Source organism: Desmodus rotundus, chromosome 6, assembly GCF_022682495.2.
Source record: "Desmodus rotundus isolate HL8 chromosome 6, HLdesRot8A.1, whole genome shotgun sequence".
NCBI lineage: Eukaryota > Metazoa > Chordata > Mammalia > Chiroptera > Phyllostomidae > Desmodus > Desmodus rotundus.
In genome coordinates, this window is record NC_071392.1 from 85912859 (window position 1) to 85927033 (window position 14175).

The window sequence follows — 14175 nt, forward strand, 5'->3', positions numbered from 1 at the left end:
CCATTTCAATATTTGCCTCCTGTGCCTTTGCAGCGTGTGGCAGAAGGAAGCGCTGTGGTCTAGGAGGAGAATGAGGAGAGACTGCAGGGACGTGGACAAGAGCCCAGCTTCTGGAAAAGCCCATGTGAATGCCCATTAGGGAAAGCTTGAGAGGGGAGGAAAAAGCTCCAGAAAATAGAGTTTTCCTATGAAAATCCCACAGAGTCCATGGCGGGTCCCAGAGCAGTGCTTTCCACGTTGGCTTCACTTTGGAATCACCTGGGATGCTGTGAACACTCCAGAAGCCCAGACCAGGCTCCTGAGTAATTAAATTAGAGTCTCAGATGGGTGGAACCCAGACCTTAGCATAAATTTCCTCTTTCCCTGGGGATTCATTGTGAAGCTGGGTTTGAGAATCATCGCTTTAGAGGGAGTCTTGAGTCTTGCTTTTGAAGAGTCAATATGTGGTTTTTGAGAGAGAAATTGTTTTGAGACAAACTATAGAAGAGTTTTTGAGGAGGAAAGATCTTTTGGGCTAAACTTCTTATTCTTTGGTTGAAAAAGTTAAAGCTAAGAGAGTTTAAAGGATTTGCCTCAAAAGCCACCACAAAGCAGTGGAAATGTAATCCTGGATATCTTGCCTTTGGTGCGCCTAGTCTCCCCTTAGTCTCAGCTTTCTGAGGTCTGGTCCAAAAACAGCCTTCTAGAATCTCTAGGAACTAGTGGGTATCAAATGAGGTGACGTGTGAGAAAGCCCTAGGTTTCAGAGCATTTTCTGAATGAAAAGGATTTGTATTAAAGATATGAGAGATGGGCTATAGAATCCAATGAAATAGAAATGAAGACAATTCCACCGAAGTCTTTCTAACAGGGTTTGGAGACAGAGCTTACGGTTGGATGGGGCTGAAGAGGGCAGAGCAGCTGGATGCTATCTTCTGTCTTGCCTGGATAGTTGGAACCTACCCTTATCTGGCTGCCAGTGCTTCTGCTGCCAGACGGTGTCACTATAGAAAATGCTAAGAATAGAAACTGGCTTCTGTGCAATACTGAGCTTCTGAGCCCTGCACCTGGGTGGGAGCTTCTGGCTTTCCACCGAGCTTTTTTTTTGTCAGTATAGTAAGTAACCTAGCTTTAGTCCCCAAATGTGGCTCCTGAATTCTGAGAACAGCGACCAAAATTTTCACCATTGAAAAAAACAAAATGCGAAGCAGGAGTCACAAGAGAATGAAAGCTGCAAGGAACTTTTAGGGTCATTGCAACCTCATCATTTTACAAATGAGAAAACGGAGGCTCAGAGACCAGACATGGTTTGCTCAAGGTCATTCTGCCCGTTGGGAGCAGAGCTGGACCTGGATCGGGGTAGTGCTCCATCACGCCGTTATCCCGCAGAGCATGGGGGGCATCACAGCGGCAGTGGGCGGCAGCATCCCACAGAATGACACGTAGGGCAGGTGTGATTTATGGGGAGAGGGCAGGTCAGGAAAAGTATAGTGTTTGGGATGTTGCTCCTGGGGGGGCAGTCGAGGTGGAGACTTTGAATGGCCACAAAGTAACACAGGGAAACAGGTTGGAGAGTAGCTCGGACCTGGAGGGCCCGCTCACCGAGCCAGCTGACCTCTTTCCAGTCTATCTGTAAAAGGGAGACACCCACTTGACAGCTGAGTGAGCAAGGAGCCCACATACCCATCTCAGGTTTCTCAACAGCCAGGAAGCAGAGCTGGAAAATCCCTGCATGGAGCCCAGCTTTCACTTCCCCTTTCCAACACCTAATGCGCTGGAGGGTGGAGAGGGTGTTTGCTCTTTCTGCAGCGCCCCTGCCTGTCTCTGACAGAGCCTGGCACGCGAGCTGGTGGACTGACTCCCTGAGTGATGTCTATAGAGCAGCAGCTCCTTTGAAATTCATCCTCTCTGGAAAGTTCTGTGTGGAACTTTCCAGAGTCCCCTCTGTGAGAGCACCTCGGGGTGACTCCACTCAGAAGGGTCTCCTGGGGGACCAAACAGTTGTTTCCTCCTGGTTAGTAAGTGTCCTTTAAATACATCGAATCTCTCTTCAAAGACACTAAGACCAAAGCAAAAACAAAACCAAAAAAACTACACTCTGAAACTCAAACAATAGGACCAGCAGGAAAATATCTGGGACTCCTCTCCCCTTTTTCTAACCTGCAACTTTATGAATTGATGTCCTCTTTGGATAAACTGGATGAATGCACTTTTGCTGTGGAGAATAGAATACAATTATTACTTTATATACAAAAGATATGTTTTAATTATTATGATTAGAAGATATCAATAGATTATTGTCCCGACTCTGTCAGACAGCTGTAATATTTAGTTAGGTAAGGGCTACTTTATTCTGACTTTTAGAAGTTGTTCTCAAAAACATTTCTCTGGGTGAAATGATTGCTGCTTCACTTTATATTTTAGGGTGTGCAGACTTTTAATCGTTAATTGTGTGTTACCAGAGCAAAGCAAAAGTGTCACCAGAGGGGAACTGCAGTGCTTTCCTCGCACAGCTTGGCCCGTCTGGCGGTGTGTGCCATGATTTCTGGGCAAGCGTGGGCTCTTTACACACACCCCACCCCGTTTTCACAAGGAGATATCCTTAGGGCCGGCTGTGTAGAAAGGTGTGGAGTGGAGGTCCCGACCATTGGGCTTCTGCCCCCACAGCACATTGCAGAGGGCCACCCTCAGGATGATGCCTCATGACTCACACCCGGCCCAGGCTGCTCCTCAGGGGTGTGAGGGCCCTTGCTAGACCTTGGCTCCGAGTCCCTAAGTGAATTCCCTGCCCTGCTGAGCTGGGCCGGGCGTGCGTGTGTGTTGCATGGCTGACGTTTGCACTTCTGGTGAAGGCCAGTTTGGCTCCCTGCGCACTGTGAATCTTGTAACTCACAGCTCCCCGTCCCCTTTTCTCACTGATTGCAGGAAAGCTCAGACATATAGTTGTAAATTTCAGCAAGGAAATTGAATTTCATGGTGTAAATTTTGTGTACTTCCTTGACATCTAGTTCCTATCTGCCACTCCGTATATGTATTTTTCCAGTTTGTTTTCTGTAGGGTGTCTGTATTTCTAAGTTGTTGGAATTGACACTTTTTATACCAAGTTAGGACCAAAAACAGAGTCCAGAGGTAAAATTTCACTTCTCTCTCACCTCCAAAGATAGTAGTGTAGCTTGTGGTCATCCCACCTGCCCCCTTACACATGCACAAATACGCACACGCATACTCCTACAACAAAGTCAGTTCTAATGTTTCATTCAGAACTCCGCATCAGAACGCGACTCAGAGCGGCCTTCATCTCCTTGTTCCGCAGACTGTAGATGAGCGGATTCAACATGGGGGTCACCACAGCATAAAAGACCACAACCAACTTGTCCTGCCCAGCTGAGGCGGTGGAGTGGGGCTGCATGTAGGTAACCAGGGCTATCCCATAGGACATGGAGACCACAGTGAGGTGAGAGGCACAGGTCCCGAAGGCTTTGCGGCGCCCCCCCGTGGAGCGGATCCGCAGGATGGTGGCCATGATATGGACATAGGACAGGGAGACTAGGCAGCAGGGCACCAGCAGCACCACCACGCCGGAGGCCATTATGACTATCTGGTTGAGGGTGATGTCCACACAGGCCAACCTGACTAGAGCCAGCGTCTCACAGACCACATGGTTCAATACGCGGTGCCCACAGGTGGGCAGGCGCAGGGTAACCGCTGTCTCCACTGCAGAGTTAGCCACGCCCACAAGCCAAGCGACTGCTGCCAGCCCCTTGCAGCACCTTGGGCTCATTGCTGCAACGTAGTGCAGGGGGTCACAGACGGCCACGTAGCGGTCATAAGCCATTGTGGCCAGCAGCAGGAACTCGGTCCCCGCTAAGGCCAGCGAGAAGAAGAGCTGGGTCCCACATCGGGCAAAGGATATGGTCTTCTTCTCCATGAGCAAGTGCACCAGCATCTGGGGGACCCCGCTGGAGGTGTAGCAGATGTCCACCACTGAGAGGTTGTAGAGGAAGAAATACATGGGCAGGTGCAGTCGGGGGTCCAGTTGGATGAGGAGGATGATGAGGCCGTTGCCCAGCAGGGTCAGCAGATAAATAGCCCCAAACAGGGCAAAGAGTCCAGCCTGGGTCTGCCTGTCGCTGGAGAGCCCCAGTAGGACAAACTCATCCACCCAGGTCAGGTTGTCCCTCTTCATGGAGCAGGGGACCAGGCTGCAGGGGGAGGAGCAGAATCAGAGAAAGGCAAGTATCGATCTCACCTTAGGAGTCTCCATTAAGCCGTGGGCTCGGCCTGAGCTGAAACTGGGACACCTCCGCTTAGGTTCCTTAACCTAGGTGCTTAGGGGAGATTGCAGCAAAGATGCTGGAGAAAGGGGCAGTTGGATTCTCACACCAAACTGCGAGATTCTCAAGGATAAAGTCCCTGTTATGGTCATCCTTTTATGTCTAGGATCCAGCACAGGTATATAGCAAATAGTCTATCAATGTAGAGAAGATAGAGAAAAAACATGTTGCAGGAAAGGGAGAAAGAATGATAGAAGCACAAAAGAAAAATAAAATGAAAGAGAAAGAAACAGGAAGGAAGGACAGAAAGAAGATAGGAAGCAGATAAGGAGTGGAATACAGGATAAGATAGGAAAAGTGGAATACAGCAGTGAAAGATTCTGCAACCTGGGGGAACAGTGAGTCACATGTTATAGTCAGACACTTGAGATCCAGAAGGGTCCTCCAAGTCATTCCTAAAAGATGGATTCAGTTGCTCTTCACGCTTCTTCTAGGGTCCAGTCTAGGTTACTGCCTAGAAAGAAGTCCTCTTCAATCATTCTCATTGTGCCCATCAGTCCAGATGAGGTTTAAATCTTTTAAAACAGTATTTGTTCAGCTTCTGTGTGTGCCAGGGACTGTGCTAGACCACAGACACCCGTCTGAACAAGAAAGACAGAAGCTCAAGTCCTTTTTCCTTGATTCTTGTTATATAATCAGGAACACAGAGTAAATTAACACTCCCAAAATTAATTAAGATAACATAATCAGGAACTCAGATTGAATTAATAGTTACAAAAATTAATCAAGAATACTTGCGCTGAGTTCTGTGAAGGAGACGAACAAGGATACTACTTGGTTAATTAAAGTTCCAGCTGTGATTAAGTTATGCCTTCTTTCTCAATGATGTGCAATTTCTATAGTAAGTTGCAGGCATTTGTTTAGCTGTTTAGATAAATGATTAACTAAATGATGTAATAGGAGCATTTGGAAACCAGTGATACTTACATAATACTACGGTGAAGTGACCGAAGTCTACTGAATTTTTTTCAGAGGGCGCGGATTCTCCTTTCTCAACTAAGATTGCTCTGGGCTACCTCCCTCCTGACATGTCCACCGGCCCTCTCTAAAAGTAGAATTAAATGCCCTCAGTTTTTCTTAATACAAATGGAATCTCGAAGCATATTTCCTGCTCTTAAATAAGTTATAAATGAACTCATTTGTTAAAAATAGTATTGAGTATATCAGGTGCTATGCGTTCAACCAGGTTCTAGGAAATGCTGCCTTTCAATGTTAGGAATTTGTGTTTAGAAAATCAGCAGTGCCACAGAATGAAATAAAAAAATTTAAAATATGGATCTTGGTAAAATCTGTAAGAATTCAATGAGAGCCAAACTGAGGACAAATGCAATACATCAATGTTAAGAAAACCAGGGTGGAGCCCCTGGAATCTAATACAATAGAATTGAAAAGCATAATCCAATTTGGATTTCTTCTGGCATGGAATGGTGGCCTGGGCTCTTATTGGTGGAGGGAGAGAGCGGAGAACCTGGATGGAGTGGGCATCTTCTTGCCTTCTATTCAGCCCCGGCCCTGCAGTGGCTGGAAGGTGTCACTGTAGAAATCGCAAAGACTAGTACCTGGTTTAGGGTCTCAGGGTTGGTTGGAGACTGGCTCTAGGGCCCGAGTGCAGTCGCTGGTGGGTGGCTGGGGTTCTGAACTCGGCCCCAGGCAGCCTGTGGCTGCCCACAGAGCCCGGTCCTGTATCAGCAGAGGCAGTCATTCAGTTCCTACCTACGGTGATCCAGAGGCTGCTACACGTCCAGAATCCTCACCTTCAGAGTCGCTGTCATGGATCAGGAGCCCCTCCAGAAGGGTTCTGGTACTATATAAGAATATAAAAAAATGTCGTAAATGAAAGGAACCGTAGAGATCGTGTTTACTGTCCATTTCATTTTTCAGACAAGGAAACCGAGGACCTTTTTTCCCCAATAAATGTTGTTGTCTTTAGGTGATAAACTATTTTTATTAGTAAGTTGCCTTGCCCTCAATTTTGGGGGATAATTAGAGAGGTCTGTTCCACTTCACTTGGCCTAGTGAACATGTACTGGGTGCTGAGTAATGCCTGGCCCAGTGGCAGGTGCTGGGTGACAGGGACCAGTACAGCTTCATCTCCCCGTCCAGGAGCTCAGCCTGGTGGGAGGACAGAGAAAATGAGTTATGACCTTATGAGAGTTTTTGAAGGAAGCTCAAGTATCAAGTCTGGGAACTGGAGACATGGGGTTGGGCATGCAATAGCCAGGGAGATGTGTAGAACTAATAAAGTAAAGAAACAACCAGTTCATTTCCTTCTTGGGAAAAAAGGTAGATGAGGTTCAAGGTGTATGTAGAACCGGAGACCTGAGTTTCGACCTGTATGAATAAACCATCCAGGTGACAGTAAAACACAAGCTTTTCAAGCCATATTTTCTTTGCCTGCACAATGAACAAGTTAGGCAAACACCGAGAGTTCTCCCACCTCTACAAGTCTGCAATAAATGAATATATGTAAGCTGTAGTTTCAAGCAGTATAGAAAGGGAAAAAGAAATTCTGCAGGCTTTGATCACCCTTCATAGTAGGAATAGAGGCAGTAAAATCTTAAGGGTTACTGGGTTCCGGAATCAAAGCATTCATATCATACATAACTGTTTGGGGAGGTGTCACTAATTGGAACTAGGCTGACTTGAAAAACAGAGGCTAACAAATAGGGAAGGGGCCGCACAAATAGAAATGACAGAAGCTTTTATGTCAAAGCCGAAAGACTTGTAGACTTCTGATATATGCATGTGCTTCTTTCTAAAGTTGGTCCCACATATTACCTAGAGTGAGGTGATCCCTCATACCAAGTTTTCCACCAGATCGGGGCCCAAAAGGGAGAAAAGATGCGTCTGTGTCTCTCTTTGATTCTAACAGTGATCTCAGCTCTTCTTTGTTCCTCCTTCTTAACTCCAACGTAATGAAAATGCCTTGGGCCAAGGAAAGAGCTTCTCTCTTTTGATCTCTACTCTTCAGTTCTTTGAATGGTTGTCTGTATATACCAAGCACTTTAGTTTATGCTGTTGATTGGACGACTAACCAAGACTCTACGGAGTGGCTCACAAACAAGGAGTTGCATCATCAAAGTCATGGGAAGAATCAAAGAGCCTCCAGTTACAGCCAGTGAGAAAAACACAGGGGAGGATCGCAGGGCAGCCCTGGCTGCTCCCAGGGATTTGGGCTGCATCCTCTCAGTCTCCTCATACACAACCTTCCCAGTGGGGCACTCACCGAAGCTGAGTGTTCACGGTATGCACAGAACCTATTTTGGATGGGGAGATAACACATCTCTCAGGAAGTCTTAGAAGCCATTGTCCATTCTCTTCCTGGGAATGGAGGTTTTACTTTGTCAGCCTCAGCTGATACTTTTCAGAATTTAAGAATCCCCAGAGGGCAATTACTTGCTCTTGGTGTGTTTCTTTACTCCTCCACTACCCTGCGCCCCCTACCTCCTTCTTGGAAAGTACCACAGCTCCTCATCCTTCCAATTTCCCAAGTGGATAAACATTCTGAAAATGTTTTCATCTCAACTTTTAATTGTTCTTCTAGTCACGGGGCTAATGAGCCCTTCCATGACTCTGCGGTCTTTCAGTGCCCTTCAAGGTTAGAGGGTTGCTGGAGACTTGGCAGGAGCGAGGAGATAGGAATCAAGTCTAAGAGTCCAATTTCCCTCCCGCGGGAAGGAAATGAATGTTTCTTCTCCCCTCCTTCCACATAGCTTGTTTTAGTGACCAGGGAGTAGTGAGCATTGCACAGCAGAATCATCATGTTTGTGGGCTGGCAACCATTGAGAAGTTCTAAGTTCAAGTCATTAAAATACTTCTGCAGGCTCCTTGGTGGCCTCCCATATCACATTTGTGTTGAATTTGGTTTTCCTTCCATGTTTTCATACCAGCAGAAACTTTTCCAGCTTTCACTGATCTGGATCTCCCAGTTCTCGATCACGTTCTTCAAAGTTTTAATGACTTCACTGGCATAACTAAAAGGAACAAAGAAAACAATAAGTCAGGATGGAGTTTTATTCCCAATATTTATCTATCTGTTTCTATGGTAATAAAACATGGGTCCTTGGTAATATGGGAAGGAAAAACAGACACATTGTTAATGAGTAACCCACCAGAATTTGTTTTGGTAATAATTGGCCAATATCAGTAAGGAACAGTTTTAAATATCTTGAAGATTTTTAAAATGGGATTTATTGGGGTGACACTGGTTAACAAAGTTATATAGTTTTCAGGTGCACAATTCAACAACGCATCATCTGTACACTATATTGTGTGTTCACCACCCAAGTCAAGTCTCTGTCCATTGCCATTGACCTCCCTATACCCTCCTCGTTATTCTAATCTCGATAGACCGGGAGTTGGTCGTCTCAGCCCATGCTCTTCCCTTGGTGCAGTATATGGAGAACCAGGTTCTCCTCTGCTCCCTTCACTATGCAGTGAAGCCCAAAGGACCTGATGCTCTCCCAACCTCAAAGTCCATCAAAAGAAAAAAACTGATGGGGCTTTCTGACTTAGAATTGGAGCCAAAAGCTGAGGGCAGGAAGGGCAGAGGTGAAAAGAAATCCAAGGGCAGGATGAGGGAAGAAAGAAAGGGAGATGGACACCTGAGAACTGGGCTTCCTGAGGTTCATCAAAGGTAGACTTGGCATGAACTGATGCAGGTGAGTCCATGGTAAAGGAAAGAATGGCAGGGTACTGTCTTCCAGACGACATAGTACACGATCATCTAATACAAATATTTTCTGGCTGGTAAAACAAAAATTTAGCTTCCCTACTTTTCCAAACACTAAGGCTAGAGATGGTATGTAACTGAATGAAAAAAAGGTTAGAAAATAGTAGCTTCAGTATGACCCTAAATCGTAAGAAATAACATATGTACAACCGGATGTAGGTAAAGACTGAAATGTAGGAAAAGAACGGAAAGAGTGACTATGAAATGGCAATGGGCTAACTCTGGTACTGGGTGGGGTTTTTGGTAATAGGTTTATAGGTGTTTTAATTTCCTTCTGTTTGCTTACCTATATTTTGAAAAATGTCTACAACATTCATGTTATTTTTCTAACATGAATCCACATGAAAATTTAAAAAATTACTGTTCATATAGATACATCGTATTGAGATAGGGATGCTGAGAACTCGCTGGCTTCATGTCCAGCACTACTGGATGGCCTTTGGACAACACGGTGACTGTTAAGGAGTGCAGGGAAGGTATAATTAAAACTCTGCCTCTGCCCTGGCTGGTGTGGCTCTGTGGACTGAGTGCCAGCCTGTGAACCAAAGGGTCACCAGTTCGATTCCCAGTCAGGGCACATGCCTGGGTTGCAGGATGGGTTCCCAGTGGGGGGTGGGTGTGAGAGGTAACCACACATTGATGTTTCTCTCCCTCCCTCTCTCCCTCCTTTCCCCTCTCTCTAAAAATAAATAAAATCTTTTAAAAAATTCTGCCTCAGCAAAGTAGCTATGTGTACAGGTTTTGAATCATTATACCATGAGAGGTAAATGTATTAACATTCTGTGGGAACACACACTCTGGACCAGGCACAGGATAGCTGGTGTTTGCTCTGGCTTTGGTACAAATAGCCCTGTGACTTTGGGCAAGTCACTTAATCTCCCTGGGGCTCATCTGAGAAACAGATTTGATTAGAACTCTACGGACCCTGCAGCTCTGGAAGTCCATCTTTTCCAGTGCGGCCGTTACGCACTGTCCTTTCACCCTAGCTACCGAGGTCTCAGATGGGAGTCAGACCATCGTGGGCTCCAAACTGTGGCCTTGTGTGGATAGGAGTAATTTTCACACCAGGAGTTACATCGACAGAACCAATACTTTATAAACTATTTGGAGTCCTAGCTCTTGGAGGAAGTTGACTTCCTATAATGTCTGTGCAGCCCCAGGCTGCTGCCTGCCTGGGTCTTTTCTTTCACTCCTTTGGAACTGCCCCATCATTGCTCACTCCCTCCCCCCACCCCCCCTTATATCTCCTTGCCACAAGGCTTTCCTGTTACTAGGAATAGTTTATTTCAGCCCCAGTGAACTGCTATATCTGGTTCTCACTTAGGCACCTTCTTCTTTCAGTTCTTTCCACTTAAAAAAAAAAAAAAAGATTCGTGTTTCCCTACCTTTCCCCAATGAGATGTCAAGAGGCACCTTGTTGGAAGCCGGTTATGTGGGCTGAAGACTGCTCTAGCTGACAGCAGCTTCCAGAGCCCTGGGTACAACTTGTCCTAATGAGCTCTGTCATGAGAGGGTGTGAGCCCTGCTCTGCTTCCTACCTTCACTCACTAGGAGACACAATGGCATTTCTGTGCTTTGATTTTCTCTCTGTGACTTGAGGGAAACCACTTAAGGGGTGGTGGTAGGGATGAGAAAGGAAGAGTTGGCCGCTAGTACTTAATGACTGCTAAATGCTGTATGAGCATCATCTTGAAACTTGATGCAACATCTTTGTTATGCATTAACACTGAACAGGTAGAGTACAGCTTATTTCGGTAAAAGAAGTCTTTGCTTAATAGATTACTGGCTCACACATGGAGTCAGAGCAACCGTTACCTCAAGGTCAAGTTCCCTATGTGATGGAATCACAAATTAAAATACACTCTTCATGGATGTTCAGTGAAAAGGTCGCTGTTTTGCTCTCTGTTGTGATCTGATCTTCCTGAGTCAACACCCTGATGGGTAGTATGGAAAGGGGGGGCGGAAATGCAAACAATATAATATGCCAATTAAAATTATTTCATTTTGTACAATATAAACAGTTTCTTTGACTTAATCTTTGTTTTTAATCTTTTGTTAAATACTAATTAAATATTTGCTGCAAAGTTCAAACTTTCCTTTCTCAAGGTGGCTTCTGGGTATAAGGAAAAACTGGTACTGGTGGGATAGTGTGGAGCTTCAGACGAGGGTGGAGAACCACCCTCGTTTCCTGCTAGTCCTGGTGCTGGTCCCTGCCGCTGGGCAGGTACTGCCACCTGCACGTGTACCCAGGGCTGGCTTCTGCTGAGCTGTGGTTGATTGGATCTAGTCTGTGGCATCCACTGCTGAAGTCTGTGGCTGAGGGACTCATGGACTGTTGTCTGGCTTTGTCAGGGATCTGTGGCAGTCCTTTTGTTGAAATGGTCCCACTTCAGGGTTTTCCAATATGATTCCCCCAAACACATACATCCTTCAAGAACCAACTGCGATTCCTTTTGGGGCCCTGGCTTAGGAAGTCCACTTTGTAGTGCTTTTCTGCACCATGCTGATCGTGTGCTGGCAGGTTCTCTGGGAGAACTCTCAGCTGTTCGGGGCCTACAGCCCGTGTTCTAGGAACCGGGAGCGTGTCTCAGACTGACCTGTCCAGCACCCTCCCCCACTGCTGCGGCTCTGCTCTCTTACCACTGCCAAGGAGGTTCTGGGCCACCCTGAACCACAGCCTCCCACCAGGTCTCCAGATGGGGATCAAGAAAGCACTTCTGCTTTTGGCCCTGTCCTCACCCCTCCCTTCTCCATCCTCAGGGACTAAGTCCCTCAAAAGGTGTGAGCAGGACACATATTTGACTGTCTGCTTCTCTCACTTGTCTCTTGCTTGCTATCTCCCCACACCTGTGCCAGACGGGGAAGGTTTTCCTCCTCTGAGGAATTCAGGGACTTCCCCTGTATCATGTCCTGAGTTACCCGTGCTTCTCCCAGACCAAAATCTCAGTGTCCAAATCCAGAGGCTGTGAGTTTGGATTTAGGTGCTTCAGGATATTCCCAAAGTATTAATATTTCCAAAGTATTAACATCAGACCTACTATTCTCTGTACGGTGTCCATCTTGCATGGAGAATTGGCCTTCTCTCTCCTCTGTTCAGCTCATCACACTTGTCCTGCTGGACGGGTGGGGCCTTCAGTTAAAGCTCCATGAAATTCCAGTGAGGGGATTATCAGAGTTCCTCTCTCCACTGGTTCCTATATTCTCTGTGGTCCGTATGCATCCCCACCCTGATCTACATTCAGCTTCTTCTTGGCCTTTGGCTGGGTTGCTGGTCATGCTGTTCCATCCTCCCACAGATGGCACTGACTGGGACTGCGAATCCATGTGGGATGGAGGAGGGAATGAAGAGTCCAGCTGTGACGGGTCTGATGCAGGATCACGCTGCTACGTGACAGTCAGCTTGTGACCACTAAGGTTAAAGCACGTGAGACAGTTTGCTAAAACGTCGTTTTGATTCTTTTTGAGTCCTTAGCTTGTGTAAGCTTGGCCCTGAAGGAAGACCTGGATGTGTGCCGTGTCCTGGGGAGTAACGAGGATATTATTGAGAACAACTCTGTAATGAGGCGCACACTTGGCCAGAGCTAGACCATTGGGAAAGAGCCAGCTGAGATGAAATCAGGACATGTCTGATGTGCAGGGGTCTTTATACTCTGACACCGAGAGTTCTCTACAGAGGTGAGCAGGAGGGGAAGCAATCTCTCTTCCCTGCTGCAATTAAGCAAAGTGATGTTTCTTAAAATCCCAAAAAGCAGAGGAAAGGAATTCTGGCCGGGTGTTTCCTGCTACTCTTAGATAAAATTGGCCTCTTGACCTTTTGAGAAGGAAGCTGACTTGCTCTTTTCTCTCGGGTGTTCTTGCTCACCTCCAGGCCTACACATTTGCCTCAATTTTGCCCTAACATTTTGGCTCTGTGGTAGGCTGACTCATGTCCCACCCCCATAATCCACACCCTAATCCCTGGAATCTGTGAATTTTACCTTGTGTGACAAAAGGGACTTTGCAGATATGATCACCTGAAGGGTTTGGAGATGGGGAGATCGTTGGGGACGACCCTGGGGAGCCCAGTGTGGCCGTATGGATCCTTGTTAGAGGGAGGGGCAGAAGGACCAGAGTCAGAAACAGGAGGTGTGGTGACGCAGCAAGAGTTTGGAGTGATGGGGCCACGTGCCAAGGAAAGCTGGTGGCCACTAAAAGCTGGAAAGGCAAGGAAAAGGGTTCTCTGAAGCCAACACCTTGACCTGAGTGCAGTAGAATTGAACTTAGACTTCTGACCTCCAGGACTGTCTGAGAATAAAAGTGAATTGTTTTCAGCCACTAAATCTGTGGTGATTTGTTACAGCAGCAGTGAGATGCCAGTGCAGTTTGTAATCTCTTTCCTTAATCTCTGCCCCTGTTCCCCTGGGATTATGTCTTCCCGCTCTCTTCTCCCCACCTTGCCTTATCTTCGTGCATCTGACCTCCTCCTCCCTCTCCATCTCAGTCTCTCTTCGTGCAGACTGTTTTCGAAATCACCCAGACATCAGCCGGCCCCTTAGATAGTGCCAGTGAGATGCCTTTCCTCGAAATGGGTGATTCCTCTGCCAGCCTCGAGTTCCACGCCTCTTTCCAGCCCAGTGTAGAGGGGTGTCTCCTGTGGTGAGCGTGGGACTATCTATGCCCGAGTCCCTTGACTCCTTTGGCCATGGACTGGGCTGTCTTAGGGCACCAGTCACAGCAGCCCAAGGACTACTGGCTGTCCAGGTCCCAGGAGTATTCTAGGTCATGAGAGCTACTTCAATATCTGTCACTGAACACCAGGAGAACTCCACCCCCAGTCGCTCCCTGCTGTTTCTCCAGAGGCTCTGCAACTTGATAAAAGATTCTACAATGGATTCTGCCTCAGTTATGTCTTTGTGTGAGAGCCCTCAGATTAATGCCCTATACCCACACCTTCCAAAGTGAAGTGTCATTTATTGTACTTTTAAGAGTTTTTGAGAGGGCTTGTAAAACCAGTTGTTGACTCTCGTCCTATCCCCCAGCCCTGTGTGAAAGGGTTGAAATTGCAGAGGATGGGGAAGACAGTGGAGAGAAGACTTTTTTGGAGGGAGTTGGTGTTCTTTGGTGTTTGTCCTGCTTCACCTCCATGCACGA

At 46.7% G+C, this 14175-nt stretch overlaps 1 protein-coding gene across 1 annotated transcript; it reads right to left on the minus strand.

Annotated features, from left to right (window-relative positions):
- Positions 1 to 3232: 3232 nt before the first annotated feature.
- On the minus strand, positions 3233 to 4489 carry LOC112316158 (olfactory receptor 2F1-like). The gene has a single exon (XM_024572850.3). It carries the CDS (start codon positions 4163 to 4165, stop codon positions 3233 to 3235), a length of 933 nt encoding a protein of 310 aa, XP_024428618.2. The 5' UTR covers positions 4166 to 4489.
- Positions 4490 to 14175: the final 9686 nt, after the last annotated feature.

Coding starts and splice junctions, on each gene's coding strand:
- LOC112316158 (XM_024572850.3), bottom strand. CDS start 4,165: ATGAAGAGGGACAACCTGACCTGGGTGGATGAGTTTGTCCTACTGGGG.